The sequence below is a fragment of the Aythya marila genome (assembly GCF_965140915.1).
Source record: "Aythya marila genome assembly, chromosome: 1".
In the NCBI taxonomy this organism is placed as follows: Eukaryota; Metazoa; Chordata; class Aves; order Anseriformes; family Anatidae; genus Aythya; species Aythya marila.
This window is the reverse complement of record NC_139042.1, coordinates 784,950-803,056: the sequence shown is the minus strand read 5'-3', so window position 1 is coordinate 803,056 and position 18,107 is coordinate 784,950. Positions and strand designations below refer to the sequence as shown.

Sequence of the window (18,107 nt, the reverse complement as noted above, 5' to 3'; positions counted from 1 at the left end):
CAATGTTTTTATAAAGGAAAACATTGACATTTATTTTTATAAATGAAAATTATGTTATTTATTTTCATAAATGAAAGCATTGACATTCAGAAATTTTGTTTCTGTGTCTGGGGGACTGCTGCTGGAAACTGGAGCGGCAGTTTTACCCGACAAAACCCCTTTGTGATTGTTTGTCCTAGCAACTCACATCTCCACAGGTATCAGTACAGGCTGGGGAATGACCTGCTGGAGAGGAGCTCTGAGGAGAAGAACCTGGGGATCCTGGTGGGTGACAGGTTGGCCATGAGCCAGCAGTGTGCCCTGGTGGCCAAGAGGGCCAACGGGATCCTAGCGGGCATTAAAGACCTTCTGTCTTACATACCCTTGTATAAGCACAAGTCTCAGAAAAACAGAGTGGTTAATGTATATAGTTCTTGTACCTTGCAAAGGAATGGTCCAGCAATTTGTATCAATAGAGAGCTCGAAGGGAAATGTATTTGTAGGCTTTTCCTTGAAGTCTCTGATATCTGGGGGGGGTCAGAATAACTGCTAACTGTTATGACTATTGCATGGGACACGATGCAAGTCCCTGATACCTGTCCAGGAGATTAAGGGGACAGGGAGAGCTGAAGAACAACTAAAAGACAAAGCTTGCAGGGGACGCTGCACAGGTTTCCGACATACAGCCAAGTTGGACAAAGGAGAAGGACAAGAGGGAGGAAGACTATGAGCCTTCAGCACGAGAGACCCCCAGAGACTCCCAGAGGGACCACCAGAGACTGATACGCATGCTCCAGTAGGAGGGTTGGGATTCCAGAAACTAATTATAATAACCCTGTTTTTTCAGAAGTAGTAATGAATATGTAGTAGCCTAGGAGCATAAAAATCAGCTGCTTGATGTAACGGGTGTGCGTCTTGGTGGAGCAGAGACTCCTGGTGCACCCAGCGCTGTTTGCTTACCTTTAATTATTCCTTTAATTTACATTAAAATTTAATTTAAAATTTAATTTAAAATTTAATTTAAAATTTAATTTACATTTAATTATTCCTTTAATAAATTGTAATCTTTGATTATAGTCCTATTTTGAAGACTGAGCCATTTATTACACCCAGCCCTGGCACAGGAGCGGTCCCTCGGACATCTTAACCTGTTCATAATGGCTTAATTAATGCCTAATTGCTGCTAGACCAGCTGGCCTGTAGGGCACCTTTCTCCTGCACGCAGAAGTTAAACACCACCGTGGCGCCTGCACCCATGCCCGTGCTGCCAAACCCTGACCCAAACCAGTGTTTCGGGGAGGGCTGGCAACCTTGGCACCCATGAATTCGGGATTTCCCATGCCTTCAGCCCTGCTCTGGGCATGAAACCCAATGCAGGGGTTTTGGGGGTCCCTGGTGGGCTGCGTTTTGGGGGCAGTTGCTGTTTCTGGGCTGGGCACACGGTGCAGGAAGGGTTTCTGCTGGAGCAAATGCCACCGCTGTCCCTCGGCACTGGGTGCCCAGCCCAGGCAGCAGGTGGCTCGAGAGGCTCCACAATCAATAAGATTATAAAGTAGGTATGTTTATTCAGCACTGGGCGACACGGAGGGTAGACCCACCAAAGTCAAGCGCACCCTAATGCAGCAACTTGCCTTGGTTATATGCAGTAGAGAGTTACATACGCATGAGGTTTCCCAGTACACCTATACGTATGCATAACCTGTCCCTGCTTAGTATTAAAATTAGTTCCAAGAAGTCATTTCCATAAACTCCTCCCCTCTGCGCTTGCATGGTGCCTTCTGGTGGAGGGTGCTGAGGGTCGTGGGGATGAAGTAAGATGTCTTCATCAGGGTTGAACTTTTCACCTCATCTCCTTGCGCATGCTCTCTGAGCCCTTGGTCACAGTCCGAGCCATAAGGTTGATTTGATCTGGTTCTTGGGGTCCAAGGGCTCCTGTTATCTCGAGGTCTTGCAAGTTTGCCATTCTTTTTAGCAGTCCTCCTTATCTCTGAGCCCTTGGTCACAATCCAAACCATAAGGTTGGTTTGATCTGGTTCTTGGTGTCCCAGGGGCTCCTGTTATCTGGAGACCCAAGCGCAGCACAGGCACATCGCAAATGTAGCACATATTAAGCAATGAGTGTTGCCTACATATTCATTCTTAATCAATCGCTCTCTAATTTCTAACCCCATGTCTCACCAGGATGAAATCCTCCTCCCCAGGGATTTGTGCTCTGTTTTTCTCCACCTCCGTGGTGTTTATCCTCCTCTAACACCCGGAGCACGCCTTGTGCCAGGGCTGGCATGGGGCTCCCAGGATGGGACGGTCTGGTCGGCGCAGTACCAGGTCACTGAGGATGCTCACACGACCGTACAGACGGTTTTTATTTCTGCTTTGCAGTGACATCAGCGTGTGCTCGGCCATTCTTCTGCTGAAAAAGCACAGAGCGCTTTGGTAGGAGGGAAATATGCGCAGCATTGTTCAGGGGAACGCTACTGAGGTGCTGCGAGCCCAGCCCTGATGGTCGCATTTAACCATCTTTACCCTTGCAGTAAGTGCAAACCCCAAACAGGAGCTGTGTGCTATTAGCAAGTCTCTTTTAACTTGCATTATTTCATCTATGTTAAAAGACAATTCTTGTTTTGGGGGCACGGGCTGCTATCTGCCATCCCGTAGCTGCAGTTATGCTACGTGGGGGCACTCTGGGTGTCAGAGCAGCTCAGGGAGCAGCACCTTTCCCTGAAAACACACACGCAGAGCCGCATTCAGGGAGATAATCATGGAGGATCCCCGACAGCTGAAGGACTGATAATTCTCCTATTCAAGCAACAGCGATGAAGGTCAAATCCTGCTTTTAATTGTGGCCGGGAAGCTGAGCACTGATAACGTGGGGTGCGGGCACAGCTGTCCCAGTCTCGTGTGAAACTGTTTTATGAGATTCCGGGTGCCATATAAAGAAACATCCTGCTTGCTCTGCTGGCAGAAGACTACTCTTCAGAATAATTTAAAGCTCTCATTAAGAGAATAAGAAAAAAAAACGTAGCCACGAATGGAAGCATTTGAAATATGAAGTTTAATTTTAAGAGTCTCTCTCACTGCCTTTCCAAAGAGCCACAGAGTTGCTGTAAGAAATGTTCCTGTTTGGCAGGCTTTAGAGAGGCATTTAACATAGGCATTGTCCTTTTTGGGGGAAAATGAAGTTTTTATAGACTGGAGCTGCTGTTGTGCTGGGCTCAGGCCTTTCCTTGAACACATAACACAAAGGAGCAGAAAAGAGCGGCAAAGATACGAAGAGCAGAGGCTGTGCCTCGTGTCGACTCTCACGTGCAAATTCCCTGAGGGAGCCACCCTCGTCGGCTATTCTGAGATCTGGAAAAATGTGCTGGCATCTGCCTGCTTGGGCCACTGCTTTAACTGGGCTCGGGATCACACCAGCACTGCTAAGGACATGTGAGAATAACTCTGCAGCCAAGAACCCAGGCTCAGGCAAGGATCTCAGTGAAGTAGCAATTTGATTTGCGGTTGCAATGGCGGGCATCCTGCAAGCAGGAGTGCCCAGGAGAAGTTTATCCTAACCTTACATTCCCTAAGACCTGACACCTGATTTCTCCCGTTTCCTCATGGGCTGAGAACTACAGGTTCACAGCCTACTCGACGCACTTCTATGCCATACATTTACAATTTTATTTGACCAACTGTTAATTTCTCCTTTTCCTTTTTTTTTTTTTCCTTCTCTCATGACTAGAGGGCCCGTGATTTTTGTTTTTACTGATTTCACACTGCTCTTCCTGTTTTTCGTAGGGATCCTCCTTATTTTAGGGCAGAGGGACCTTCCCCTTATCTACTTACTATAATCCCCGCTGCTATGCTACTGTCCTGCCCGCACAATCGCTTTTGAATATACGAGGTTAGAGGATTTTTACACTGCAGAAACACAGCTTTATTTCTCACAGCACCCACCCCTGGGTACCCCCAGCCCCCAGACACCCAGCAGGGCTGGGGGCACCCTGGGCTGGAGCTGCCCCTTGCCACGAGTCCCGCTGCTGCTGCCCGCAGGTGCCCTTGCAGCCCCGGACCCCCCCGTACTCACAGCAGCATCCCCTCGTGCACGGCCCCATCCGGGTGCAGATTCTCGATGAAGGAGATGTTTAGGACCAGGTTAGTTTTCTACTGCAAATAAAAAAACATTTTCTTTGTAGCATGTTTTACTGCAAGAACACAAGTTTTTTTCTCACACCCCTTTTTTTTCTCTCCCCTGTTTTTTTTGCCCACACCTGCCCTTTTCCCTTTATGGCTGCACTCCTTCCCCCTACCCCTCTCCCTTTCCCGTAAACGAGAACAAAAGGGACCAGGGAGTGTCCCCACCCCAGCGGTGGCACTGTCTGAAGTGGTGCCAGAACCACTGACACGGTGCCCACAGGTGGCCCCAACGCCCCAAGGAAGGGCTGCATATAAGTAACCCATGGGATGTGGGCAGGGGTTGAAAAACACCACAGCTCCACGTGTCTTGTGCACTGAGCAGAGCAGAGGTAACAACTCGCTGCAGCTCCAGGGCTACTGGGACCGGGCCGGGGGGCACCTGGGGGTCTGCAGCCAGGCACCAGGGTCCTTCTGTGCATGGAGCACCTCGCCCTGGGCTGGGTGCTGCTGGCCAGCACCCTGTTTGGCACCGCAGCCACTGTCAGCAGGCGAGACCTCTACGCCATCAAGGAGGTGGCGATGGACATGGTCCTCAGCTCCTTTGATGACCAGTACCAGGGCTGCAGAACCGAGATGGAGGAGAAGCTGAAAACAGTGAACAGCACTGAGTTCCAAAACAAGACCTATGCAGACACCTGGAGAAAAGCAGCCGAGCACTGGCAGAATCAATGGGGCAACTCCAACCACCCGCAGGTGCTGCAGCGGGAGCAGGCGGTGGCCGTGCTGGCGTACACTGCCAGGGGAAACCTGTACAAGCAGTTCAACACACTTGTGCGTGAGGATGGGCGCTCCCGTGAGCACTACCTGCAACACTTCCCCTTCAAGACGCTGCATTTCCTCCTGACTGAGGCCCTGCACACCCTGCAGAAGACCCAGAACACGGAATGCTACAACGTCTACCGCGGCATCAAGGGCATCCGCTTTACAGCCCAGCTCAACCACACCGTCCGCTTCGGCCAGTTCGCCTCCACCTCCCGCCAGAAGGAGGTTGCTGAGTCCTTTGGCAAGGACACCTTCTTCTTTGTGTACACCTGCTATGGTGTCTCCATCAGGAACTTCTCCTTCTTCCAGAAACAGGACGAAGTCCTCATCCCACCCTATGAGGTCTTCAAGGTCACCAATGTCACCCATTACCCAAATGGAACCCACATCCATCTCCGCTCCCATTCCACGCACAGCAAGTACAACTGTGCACTGCTGAAAGGTAAGGGCAGCCAGCAGGGTGGATGCCAGCAGGAGATGGCTGGGGACAGGGCACAGCCCTGGGCAGGCGCCGCCGTGCTCCCCGCGCTCCTCCAGCCATGGCTGCAGAGGAACGGGGGCCCCGTGCCACCGGCTCTGTGAGGGGAAGGGGAGCCTCGTGGTGAAGGCAACACCTCCGTGTGGGGAGCTTGGGGAGCCTGGGGAGCTTGGGGAGCTCGGGGAGCTCGGGGAGATTGGGGAGCTCGCCTTCAGACCAAGTCTTCCCTGCGCATCCCTGCATGCTCCCAGCTGCTCTCCCTTGGGGTTTGCGGTGGGGGCCCTCTGTGGCACGGCCAGGGCGGGGCTCGGGGCACAGAGCGGGGCGGTGCACAGATGTTTTTGGTCTCTTTGGCAGAGGAAAGGTGCAAGGCCCAGCTGTGTGTTTTCAGTGCAGTTAAGAGGGGAGCCCCCAGCCCCTTCCCACGGCCAGCACCGTGCTGGCACCCTCCGGCAGTCATTAACTCCCTGTTTCCCCCCCAGGAAGGAGCAGTCCCAGGGAACCCCCACACCTCTGGAGTCTCTTCTTGGCAGCCGCAGCCCTGGCAGCCGTGGGATGCCTCTAACCCAGCTATGCTGCTGCTGCACCTCCGCAAGGAAAACGGGGCAGAAACGTGAGAACACATTTAATGGAAACTGTGGGATTACGCTTTCCTCCGCCGGATGCTTTCTGCTCCAGCAGGAGCGGTGCCACCGGCCCCAGGATGCTCCGGTGGCCCTAGAACACCAGCAGAGGCTGGAGGAAGCCTTTTCCTGGCTTTTGCAGAGAAATAAAAGCACTGCTGGAGGATGGAGGCATGGAGGAGGGTTCCTGCGGCTCCCCGCAGCGGGGGCACTTTGCATGGGCGGCAGCCGGGGGTCTTCTCCAGCTCCCTCCCGGAGCACCCCGGAGAGCGCTGCCCCGGCTCCTGCGAGGGGGCACGGGGAGCACTGGGGGCTCCTCCTCTCTGGGGAGCCTCCACGGCGGCTCAGGAGCAGGGATTTGGCTGGCACCTCAGCCCCCAGCACCCAGATTCGGGCTCTGCAGGCGGGACGGACGGGGGCTGCCCCACGGAGCAGCGCAGGGCACTCAGCCAGCTCTGCCGGCACCGTGGGCACCTCGCCTTCCTCCTCACCCCGCGGGTGTCCCCTGCCCCCCCAGCACACAGGCGACACCAGGCAGCCTCAATGCGCTTTAATGAATCCCTGCTGCCCCACAACCTGCTGCGGGCAGGTGCCGGGGGAGCAGGGGCACCAGGAGCCCCGCAGCGGGGCTGTGTCCGTCAGAGCAGGGCCGATGCCCTGGGGCTGGGCAAAGAGCCCCCACAGCAGCCTCCCGACCTGGGGGTGGGCAGGGTGAGAGCCCCCCGCTCCGCAGCCGGCCAGGGTCCAGAGCAAGGGCCGGGCTGGGGGCAGCTCCGGGCAGGGGGGTTTAGATAACTTACCCAACAGACGTCTCCCCATCGACCTCCTCCTCCTCCTCCTCCTCCTCCTCCTCCTCCTCCTCCTGCGAGCTGTCCCACCACGTCTCAGTGATCACACCAAGACCCAACACAGATCTCGAGCTCCTCCTGTTTATTTCCCATGCTCCGTGCATTGGTGTACAGGCTCTTTAGGGAAGCAGCAGGTGCAGTTACCCCCGGGGGGATGCAAGAAGAAGATCCCGGACAGGGGATCGGGATCATTACTTTCTCTGAGGAGCCCTCAAACAATCCCATCCTCGAACAAACCACTCAGAGGATTTTCCCTACTATCTTCAACTTACTACCCCAGATTGCCTTCAGCTGGGGTGTGTGAAAGCCACAAAATCCCCCAAATACAGGCTCTCCATTACAAATACAGGTGTTTGTAATGACAATGGTGTTCATGGGTTCCCCCCCCGGCACCTTTCCCTTCCTCACAGCTGGCCCAGGGGATGCACCTGATGTTTGGGGGACCCTGTTTTTTTGGGGGGGGCCATGCTGCCTGTGCAGGCAGAGGGCACACAGGCATGTGGGGTGTGCTGACAGAGGGGCCCCGTGTACTGGGGAGGTGGGGGACTGGAGGGGGTCTGGGACCCAGCATGTGCATGGGGATGTAAATTCCAGGGGGGTTGGGGCAGCAACCCTTTGGGATGGGTCCATGGGGGCGTGCAGGGATCTGTGCCCCACTGGCTAGGGCTGGTTGGGGTGATTGGGGTCAGTGTGTGGCCGGATCAGTCCCAAAGCTGTTTTTTAGGGTGGGGGACCCCAGGCAGGTCCTGGCAGGGGCTGCAGCTGGGGCTGTGGGGGACCCCAGGACATCCCTTGGGCACGAAGGTGACACCAGCCCGGGGAGGTGTTTGGGGTCGGGACCGATTTCTGTAGGGGAAGCGCCTGGTTGGGGCTCGTCCCAGTGGGTTCCCCACTTGGACCGGCCAGCATCGCCCTCCAAAGCGTGCCATGGGATGCCAGGAGCTTGGTGATGTGGGCTCGTTGGTTTTCCTGGTGTTAAAAGCTGTCATTTTAGAACAGTGTCAGGCCACGCTTCGCTGGCGGGGAATTAAAGGAGATGCCAGTTCCTGAGGGCTTGTGTCTGCTTCTTCTCTGAGCATGGTGCTCCTGGTGAGGGACAGCCTTCCCCTCAATGGCTCTGCAGTGGCCAAAATTGCTTTGTGATGGGCTTTGGGGGTGATTTGGCACCACAGCCTGATCCCACGCCCAAGATGCTTTCTCCCCGGCCAGCAAGCACTGCTCCAACCTTGGGTGCATGCTGCGAACCTGGACAGAGGCACTTGGCTTCGCACGCCCCCGAGGGTCCGGCAGGGCTCTGACCGATGATGCCGGAGCTTTTCCTGCTTCCTTCCTGCGGGGTGCTGCCGGCTGTAGCTTTGGCCTTTTGTGCCACAGCTCCCAAACATGTTTTCCAAGGGGCAAAGGCGTAGTGGCAAACGGGAAGGGGACGGACTTGGGCCCTCCTGGGCTCCTCGGCTGCGTCCCCGCTGTTCAAGCAGCCGGGTTTGGGGCTGGCCCACGGGGTGTTGAATGTCCCCGTGGCAGGGGACAGTGACCCGATGGCAGGGGGTTGGACCCGATGATCTCCTGAGGTCACCTCCAACCCCTCCATTTCCGTGATTCTGGGATTCTGTATCACACCAGGGTTGTGTCTACTGCTGAGCAGTGCTGGCACAGCATCGGGCCTCTCTCTAACCCTCCTAGAGGGTGGGCAAAAAGTGAAAAAGGAACATTACCACGCAGTTGACCTAAACCAACCAAAGGGACATTCCATACCATGTGGTGTCACACTCAGCAATAAAAGGTGGAAGAAGAGGGGAGGGGTGGGCTCTCGTGAAAATGTCTGTCCTCCTCCCAAACACTGTCTAATTGCGTTGAAGCCCTGCTTCAAGGACGTGGTCAAGCATCGCTCATTTGTGGGAAGTAGAGAGTAATTTCTTTCCTCTGCACTTCCACATAGCCTTTACTTGTTTTGTTTTGTTGTGTTTTGTGTTTTTTTTTTTCCCTCCCTTTTCCCCTTTCCTTTCTTTCCCTTTACTTAAAATGTTTTAGTAATAATAATAATCATTCCTTAATAATCATTTTTCCTTTTAATTAAATTATCTGTATCTCAACCTGCAAGTTGTTCTTTCCTCTACTTCTTTCCCTCCTCTTCTAAGAAGGGGGAGTGAGAGAGTGGTTGCGGTGGAGTTCAGCTGCCCAGCACGGCAATACCAGCACACAGCCCCTGCTCGCTGCCATGTCCCCAGCACTGTGGAGGCTCCCCTGGGTGAGGACTCACCCCCTGCATGGAGCTGGGCAGCCCTGTGGTGCAGAGCAGGGCACTGGCTCTGAGCTGCCCTGGCTTTGCACTTTTTTCCGCTCTGTCCCTGCAGACAAGATGGCAGGGGATGTTCTCCGGGTGTCTTCTGGGGGAGGAGCTGCGCCTTCTGCTCCTCAGCAGCTTAGGGAAGCTGAGGACAGGGGGCTGCCAGGGGCCAGGTCACCCCAGACACCATTGTGCCACTTCTACACAAAGCCAGGGCCACCTCTCCTCCCTCTGGCACTGCCACTGCCCCCGGCCCCTCCGGGCACTGTCGCCACCAGTCCTGCAGCCGGCCCTAGGCCCGGCGCCGGCGGCAGCGCCGTGTTGTGGGCTGATCCCCGCAGGGCTGTTCTCTCGGGCACGCTGCGCTTGGGTCTGCCGTTACCTCAAGACTTCGGGCCTCACACTGGGCACCAGAAGGCCTGCTGTGCTTGAAGCTACAGGCAGCTCAGCACCGCACAGCCGCTCGCTCCCCTCCTCCCCAGCAGGGCTGGGGAGAGAAGGGACACTTGGATCTGGCTGCAGGAGCTGGCACTGAGCTCACTCGCACACACAGAGGCCTCGCCAGGAGCTGGCACGTAGTCCTCTCAGCACGCGTACACATGGGAAAGGCTGCGAGTGTGCAAAGAGAAAAGCTTTAATGAGAAAATGCGACGATAGGACACACAAACACTGACCGGCCCTTTTATACCCCAAACAAACCCATCAGCAGGCCCTCCTGCTCCTCCTTCTCTACACACGCCCATGCCTCCACACAGCAGCTCCACATTATTTCAAGCTCCCCAAGCTCCCCAGGCTCCCCGAGCTCCCCACACGGAGGTGTTGCCTTCACCACGAGGCTCCCCTTCCCCTCACAGAGCCGGTGGCACGGGGCCCCCGTTCCTCTGCAGCCATGGCTGGAGGAGCGCGGGGAGCACGGCGGCGCCTGCCCAGGGCTGTGCCCTGTCCCCAGCCATCTCACGATGGTACCCACCCTGCTGGCTGCCCGTACTATTCACCAGTGCACAGTTGTAGTTGCTGCGCACACCAATAGAGCGGAGATGGATGTGGGTTTCGTTTGTGTAATGGGTGACGTTGGTGACCTTGAAGATCTCATAGGGTGGGATGAGGACTTCGCGCTGATCAGCGTAAAAGGAGAAGTTGCTGATGATGGCACTATAGCAGGTTAACACAAAGAAGAAGGTGTCATTGCCGAAGTGCTGGGCAAACCTCTTCCTGAAGGAGGCAGAGGCAAACTGGCCGAAGCGGACGGCCTTGTTGAGCTGGGCCGTAAAGCGGATGCCCTTGACACCACGGTAGACGTTGTAGCATTTGCGGACCTGGGCATCCCTCAGGGTGTGCAGGGCCTCGGTCAGGAGGAAATGTAGCGTCTTGAAGTGGAAGGATTGGAGGTAGTAATCACGGGAGCGCCCACCCTCACGTATGGCTGCATTGAGCTGGCGGTACAGGCCTGTGCCAGCAGTGTACGACAGCACGGCCACCGCGTACTCCCGCTGCAGCACCTGCGGTTGGATGGAGTTGCCCCATTGCTTCCACCACCTCTCCTCTGCTTTTCTCCAGGTGTCTGCATAGATCGGGTTTTGGAATTCAGTGCGGTTCACCTTTTTCAGCGCCTCCTGCACACTGAATATGCAGCCCTGGTACTGGTCATCGAAGGAGTTCTGGGCCATGTCCATCGCCACCTCCCTGATGGGGTTGAGGTCTTCCTCATGGGTGCTGCTGGCAGCCAAGGTGCCAGCCAAGGTGCCGGCCAGCAGCACCCAGCCCAGGCCGAGGTGCTCCATGTGCAGGAAGCTCCGGGGGTCCAGCCACGAGCGGGGATGCCCCAGGCAGCGCAGGACCCGGTCCTCTGCAACCGGCTGAGCTCAGCCGCTGAGTGCAGCAGTACAGGGCACGGGCATCTGCTAGGGGGAGAGCGCAGGGTCGGAGAAGGCTGCAGGGAGAAGCGGAGCAGATGCATCAGGGTCACCTCGAAAGCCGCCCATGGCCCCCCTGGCACCAGAGGGAAGCACACGCAGTGTGTGTCCCCAGCCATGGACACCTGGGTCTTCCCCACCCTGATACCAGCCCGGACTCCAGCCCAGCTACTTGCATCAAACACCGCAGACACCTGGGTTCCCCCGTGCAGCCCCGACATCCTCTGAGGCCGCAGCATTTGTGCCAGGAGTAGCCCTGGTGCTGCAGTGAGATGTTACCTCTGCTCTGTTGCATGCAGGACCCACGGCTCGGCGCTGCTGCAGGGTGCGTGGAGCTGGCTGCTCTGCCTTTTTATAGCAACCCCCAGACAGTTTGTGTTCCAGCCCCCCATGACCACCCAGTTGCTGCTGGGCTGTTGCAAAAGGCTGCAGGGAAACCAACAGGAAATTGCCTTTTATCAGTTGCCCATGCTCTAGGGCGTGTGTGTGTGGGTCCCAGTCCCATGGGTGCTGAGAGGTGAGGCGCCGGCTCTGCAGCCCTCAGTGCAGAGGGGCTCCGGCAGGAGCAGACACTGGCTTGTCCTGGTTTTGGCTGGGATAGAGTTGCTTTTCATCACCGTAGCTTGTGTGGGGCTTTGGTTTTAGGATGAGAATGGTGCTGATAACACACTGATGGCTTAGATGGTGCTGAGCAGTGCTGACACAGCCAAGGACTTCTGTGCTGCTCACACTGCCCTGGCAGCGGGCAGGCTGGGGGTGCAGCAGGAGCTGGGAGGGGACAGGCCCAGGACAGCTGACCCCAACTGGCCAAAGGGGTATTCCACACCACATGGGATCATGCTAAACAATATATAGGGGTGGCTAGCTGGGGTGGGGGCCCCCCCCCCCCAATTCTCTCCCCCATCCCACTTGTGGGGAGGAAGAGCAAACGGCTCTGTGGTGCTGAGCTGCTGGCCAGTTAAACCACAGCAGTCCTTTGATGTCCAGCATGGGGCTCAAAGGGTTGAGATAAGTACAGATCTGACCACAGCGTGTTAAAACAAAATTGTTGTTTAACAATTGTAATTTGTAAGCCTTAGCTTCTCACACGGCTTGCTTAGAATGCAGAGGAACTCCCACTCGGACTGGGGACGAGGAAGAAGACGAGGCAGGCTGCTCCAAAGTGGCGGGGCCATCAGAGGAACAGGAAGATGAAGAGGAAGGTATCATAAGAGCATCAGGAACTACCCGATGCCTATTCCAGCATGAGCTATGAGATAGGCGAAAAGATGTCAGTCGTTGTCCAGGTGAGCACCTTGTCACCTGGCTGCTCTGGTGCTGGGACAGCGGAGCCATGGTCTGCAATTAGAGGGCAGGGAAGCCAGGCAGCTGGGATCCCTCTCCAGGGAAGGGGGTGTTCTGGCGTTGTCTTCTGTCAGGTGTGAAGGAAAGCTGTCACCAGGCATGTGGGAGAATAGACCAACCCCCACCTCACTACAGCCTCCTTTAAGGTACCTGCTGGCTCACATTGAGCCGACTATCCATCAGTACTCCCAGGTATTTCTCCGCTAGGCAGCTTTCCAACCACTCCTCTCCCAGCCTGTAGCGCTGCTTCAGGTTGTTGTGCCCCAGGTGCAGGACCCGGCACTTGGCCCTGTTGAACTTCATAGAGTTGGCCTCAGCCCATCGGTCCGAGATCCCCCTACAGAGCCTTCCTACCCTCGAGCAGATCAACACACGCACCTAACTTGGTGTCATTTGCGAACTTACTGAGGGTGCACTCAATCCCCTCATCCAGATCATCGATGAAGATATTAAAGAGGACCGGCCCCAGCACCGAGCCCTGGGGAACGCCACTAGTGACCGGCCTCCAACTGGATTTGACTCCATTCACCACTACTCTTTGGGCCCGGCTATCCAGCCAGTTTCTAACCCAACGAAGCGTACACCAGTCAAGGCCACGAGCAGCCAGTTTCTTGAGGAGAATGCTGTGGGAAACCGTGTTAAAAACCTTGTTGAAGTCAAGGTAGACCACATCCACAGCCTTTCCCTCATCCACCAAGCGTGTAACTTTGTCATAGAAGGAGATCAGGTTTGTCAAACAGGACCTGCCTTTCATAAACCCATGCTGACTGGGCCTGATCGCCTGCTTGCCCTGCTAGTGCTGCGTGATGACACTCAAGATAATCTGCTCCATGAGCTTCCCTGGCACTGAGGTCAAACTGACAGGCCTATATTTCCCTGGGTCTGCCCTCCGGCCCTTCTTGTGGATGGGCATCATGTTTGCTAGCCGCCAGTCAACTGGGACCTCCCCCGATAGCCAGGACTGCTGATAAATGATGGAAAGTGGCTGGGCCAGCTCCTCTGCCAGTTCTCTCAAAGAAGAGGATCTTCCGCATGTTGGTGCGAAACTGCCTGGGCTCCATTTTGTGGCCACTGCCCCTTGTCCTGTCCCCACAGACCACTGAAAAGAGGTTGGCCAAATCCCTCTGCCTCCCACCCCTCAGGTATTTATAGACATCTGCAAGATCCCCTCCAAGTCCTCTCTTCTCCAGGCTGACCAGCCCCAGGTCTCTCAGCCTCTCCTCACAGGGAAGATGCTCCAGGCCCCGTATCATCTGTGGCCCTCCGCTGGACTCTTTCCAGGAGATCCCTGTCTTTCTTGTACCGGGGAGCCCAGAACTGGACCCAGTACTCCAGGTGAGGCCTGACCAGGGCAGAGCAGAGGGGGAGGATCACCACCCTCGACCTGCTGGCCACGCTCCTTTTAATGCCTGCCAGGATCCCGTTGACCCTCTTGGCCACCAGGGCACACTGCTGGCTCATGGACAACCTGTCACCCACCAGGACCCCCAGGTTCTTCTCCTCAGAGCTCCTCTCCAGCAGGTCATTCCCCAGCCTGTACTGATACCTGTGGAGATGTCAGTTGCTAGGACAAACAATCACAAAGGGGTTTTGTCAGTTAAAACTACTGGTTTTTTTGTCAGATAAAACTGTCAGATAAAACTGCCGCTCCAGTTTCCAGCAGCAGTCCCCCAGACACAGAAATGAAATTTCCGAATGTCAATGCTTTCATTTATGAATATAAATAACATAATTTTCATTTATAAAAATAAATGTCAATGTTTTCCTTTATAAAATCATTGACAAAAACTGGCCCCAAAACAGCCCTGGGGAACCCCACGAGTAACTGCCCGTCAGCCTGAGGTAACCCCATTTACTAGCACCCTTGGAGCCTGACCCACCAGCCAGTTGTTCACACAGCACATTAGGTACCTGTCTAGCTGTGAGCTGCACATTTAGTCCTGAGGGATACTTTGAGAAACCCTATCAAACGCTTTGCCGAAATACAAAAAGATTTCATCAGCTGCCATCCCTTGGTCAACTATGTGGGTAACTTTGTCATGAAAGGAAATTAAGTCTGTTAAGCGGGGCCTTCCCCTCATGAACCCTCTGCTTGCTGTGACCAGTGACTGCCTTGTCCCTCAGGTGCTTTTCAATAACTCCTGGGATAATTTTCTCCATGATTTTACCAGGCACTGAAATGAGACTGACAGGTCTGTCATTACCAGGGTCTTCTCTCTCGCTCTTGCTGAAGACTGGAACCACATTTGCCATCTTCCAAGAGACCGGGATCTCTCTGGATTCCCAAGACCATTGGAAAGTAATTGAGAGAGGTTTTTCCTCCCAAACAACAGATATGTGTACTGGGGCCCTGCTTCCCAAGATGTGGCTGACCTTGCTTGCTGATGGGCAGTGGAGAGTAACTGCTTTCTCTTTGCTTCCGTGTGGATTGGCTTTTTTTTTTCTTTTTCTTTTCTTTTTATTTTGTATTTCCATTATCCTTCTCTCAACCCCTTAGCCTTTTTCTTTTGGGCCATCCTTTCTGCCTCAACTCTGTCTCTGAGGAGCAATGAGAGAGCAGTTGTGGTTTTTAGTTAGACATTGATGTGAAACCACGGCAGCCTTTTGGCATCCATTGAGAGGCTCAGGGGGTGGAGATGACAAGAAATTTGACCAGAGTGCTTCAGAGGAGCTTACAGTGATCATATTTGTCGAACATATTTGTTGATTTGCTGCCCACAATCTTGTCTGGTTTGCTCTTTCAGTGTGATCCTGTGTGATCCTGTGCCGTGTTCTCTCTTTTGCTATTTATCATATCCGAGGGCTTGTTAAAAGCCGTGTGCATTTGTTGTTTTTTTTTTTTTTCAGTTTGCTGTTCTGTGAATCTGTATTGGCAAGGTCTTGGTAGTGAGGGGCTGCTGAGGTGGCCTCTGTGAGAATGTCAGTGCAACAGGAGGCAGGAGGTGCTCCATCGACCACAGGACAAGTTCCCCCGCGGCCTGTGGAGAGGCCCCTGGTGGAGCAGGCTGTCCCCCTGCACCCATGGGTCCCACACGGAGCAGATCTCCACGCTGCAGCCCCCCCATGGGTGGAGGAGCCCCCGGTGGAGCAGGTGGATGGGGTCTGGGGGGAGCTGCCGCCCACCTGTGGGGCCCCGTGCTGGAGCAGTTTGGGACTGGGGGATGGACCCCGTGGGACGGAGCCGTGTGGGAGCAGTTCTTGAAGGCCCTGAAGGATCAGTTTGGGAAGGACGGCATCCATGGGAGGGACCCCACGGGGAGCAGGGGCACAGAGGGACCGTGAGGGGCGGCGGGGATGAAGCGCCAGGGACTGACCGCAGCCCCCATTGCCCGTTCCCCTGCACCGCTTCTGGGGGAGGGGGTGGATGGGGGGAAGGTGTGCTTGGTTTGCTTTTAGTTTCTCACTGCTCTAGCTTGTTAGTAATAGGCAATAAATGTTACTTATCTTCCTACTCCGAGTCTGTTTCGCTTGTTACGATAATGGTTGATCGATCTCCCTGTCCTTATCTCAACCCTTGAGTCCTTTCCATTGTATTTCCTCCCCCTTCCCCTTTGAGGAGGAGGAGTGAGAGAGCAGCTGAGGTGGAGCGCGGCTGCCCACCCGACTAAAACCACCACAGCCACGATTCATCCACTGCTGAAGGAGCCCCTCGGGTGGGATGGACACCTCCATAATGACGTGCCATCTGCCCCAGCCTGGGCCCTTCCTCACCACTTGCTCTCCTTGCACCCTCCGAATGCTGAGGATGTCTTTGCTTGGACATCCTGCAGTGGTCACCTCCACGGTGCCACTTCTGCAGGGGCACGGGGACAGCAGCCCCAGCCACCGAGCCATGGGGCATGGCCAAACTCCCCTCGTCCCCTCTCTGGTGGGACACCAGCCATGGTGCAGAGCTCATGGGGCACGGGGACCATCCCTGCCCCTGCAACTGCACCGGGCACCAAGGCTGTGTGGGTGGAGATGCTGTCCTCAGCTCTGGACCACACGAGGCTGACAGTCCTGGCTTGTCCCCTGCTGCCAGCCCATACTGAGTCTAGGTGGGATGTTAATGTTCCCTGCGGCCACAGCATACAGTGTATGCTGTGCTCTGCACTTGGAGCTAGAACAGCACTGGTATGGAACAGCTTGTTCCATAGGCCAACCTCATTGCCTTCTATGATGGTATCACCAGCTGGGTAGGTGGGGGGAGAGCAGTGGATTTCATCTCCCTCGACTTCAGCAAGGGAGATGTCTTGGGCAGAGTGACAATGAAATGGTAGAGTTCTCCATTCCTGGAGAAGCCAGGAAGGGGACCAGTAAAACCGCTGTACTGGATTTCCAGAGGGATGACTTCGAACTGTTCAGGACACTGGTTGGCAGAGTCCTTTGGGAGGCGGTCCTGAAGGGCAGAGGGATCCAGGAAGGCTGGGCACTCTTCAAGAAGGAAATCTTAATGGCGCAGGAGCGGTCTGCCCCCACGTCGATCTGCTCAAGGGTAGGAAGGCTCTGCAGGAGGATCTGTATAGGCTGGACACATGGGCTGAGGCCAACTGGATGAGGTTCAACAAGGCCAAGTGCCGGGTCCTGCACCTGGGGCACAATAACCTGAAGCAGAGCTACAGGCTGGGAGATGAGTGGTTGGAGAGCTGCCTGGCAGAGAAGGACCTGGGAGTGATGGTTGACAGTCGGCTGAATATGAGCCAGCAGTGTGCTCAGGTGGCCAAGAAGGCCAACGGCATCCTGGCTTGTATCAGGAACAGTGTGACCAGCAGGGCTAGGGAGGTGATCGTCCCCCTGTACTCGGCTCTGGTGAGGCCGCACCTCGAGTACTGTGTTCAGTTTTGGGCCCCTCGCTACAAGAAGGACATCGAGGTGCTTGAGCGGGTGCAGAGAAGGGCAACGAAGCTGGTGAGGGGCCTGGAGAACAAGTCCTACGAGGAGCGGCTGAGGGAGCTGGGCTTGTTCAGCCTGGAGAAGAGGAGGCTCAGGGGTGACCTTATTGCTCTTTACAGATACCTCAAAGGAGGCTGTAGCGAGGTGGGGGTTGGTCTGTTCTCCCACGTGCCTGGTGACAGGACGAGGGGGAATGGGCTAAAGTTGTGCCAGGGGAGGTTTAGGTTGGATGTTAGGAAGAACTTCTTTACTGAAAGGGTTGTTAGGCATTGGAACGGGCTGCCCAGGGAAGTGGTGGAGTCACCATCCCTGGAGGTCTTTAAAAGACGTTTAGATGTAGAGCTCAGCGATATGGTTTAGTGGAGGACTGTTAGTGCTAGTTCAGAGGTTGGACTAGGTGATCTTGAGGTCTCTTCCAACCTAGAAATTCTGTGATTCTGTGATTCTGTGACTTCAGCAAGGCTTCTGGTACTGTCTCCCACAACATCTTGGTAACAAAACTGAGAAAGTGTGGGATAGAGGAGTGGACAGTAAGGTGGGTTGAGAAGTGGCTGACTGGCTGAGCTCAGAAGGTGGTGATCAGCAGCACAGAGTCTGGCTGGAGACCTGCGACTACCGGTGTTCCCCAGCGGTCAGGGCCAGGTCCGGTCTTGTTCAACACCTTCTTCGATGACCTTGACTAAGGAATAGTGTCCACCCTCACCAAGTACAGCGATGATACAAGGCTGGGAGGAGTGGCTGACACATCAGAATGCTGTGCTGCCATTCAGCGAGACCAGGACAGACTGGAGAGATGGGCAGGAAGAAACCAAATGAGGTTTA

At 55.2% G+C, this 18,107-nt stretch overlaps 2 protein-coding genes across 2 annotated transcripts; one reads left to right on the top strand and one right to left on the bottom strand.

Moving 5' to 3' along the window:
* Positions 1-4,575: 4,575 nt before the first annotated feature.
* On the top strand, positions 4,576-5,502 carry LOC309891789 (erythroblast NAD(P)(+)--arginine ADP-ribosyltransferase-like; the record flags this gene model as incomplete). Its single annotated transcript, XM_082784634.1, has 1 exon — positions 4,576-5,502. One exon carries the CDS (start codon positions 4,576-4,578, stop codon positions 5,500-5,502), a length of 927 nt encoding a protein of 308 aa, XP_082640760.1.
* Positions 5,503-10,004: 4,502 nt separating this feature from the next.
* On the bottom strand, positions 10,005-11,045 carry LOC309891788 (NAD(P)(+)--arginine ADP-ribosyltransferase 2-like; the record flags this gene model as incomplete). The annotated part of the gene is made up of 1 exon (XM_082784633.1): positions 10,005-11,045. Exon 1 carries the CDS (start codon positions 10,935-10,937, stop codon positions 10,005-10,007), a length of 933 nt encoding a protein of 310 aa, XP_082640759.1. The 5' UTR covers positions 10,938-11,045.
* Between the last annotated feature and the right edge of the window lie 7,062 nt (positions 11,046-18,107).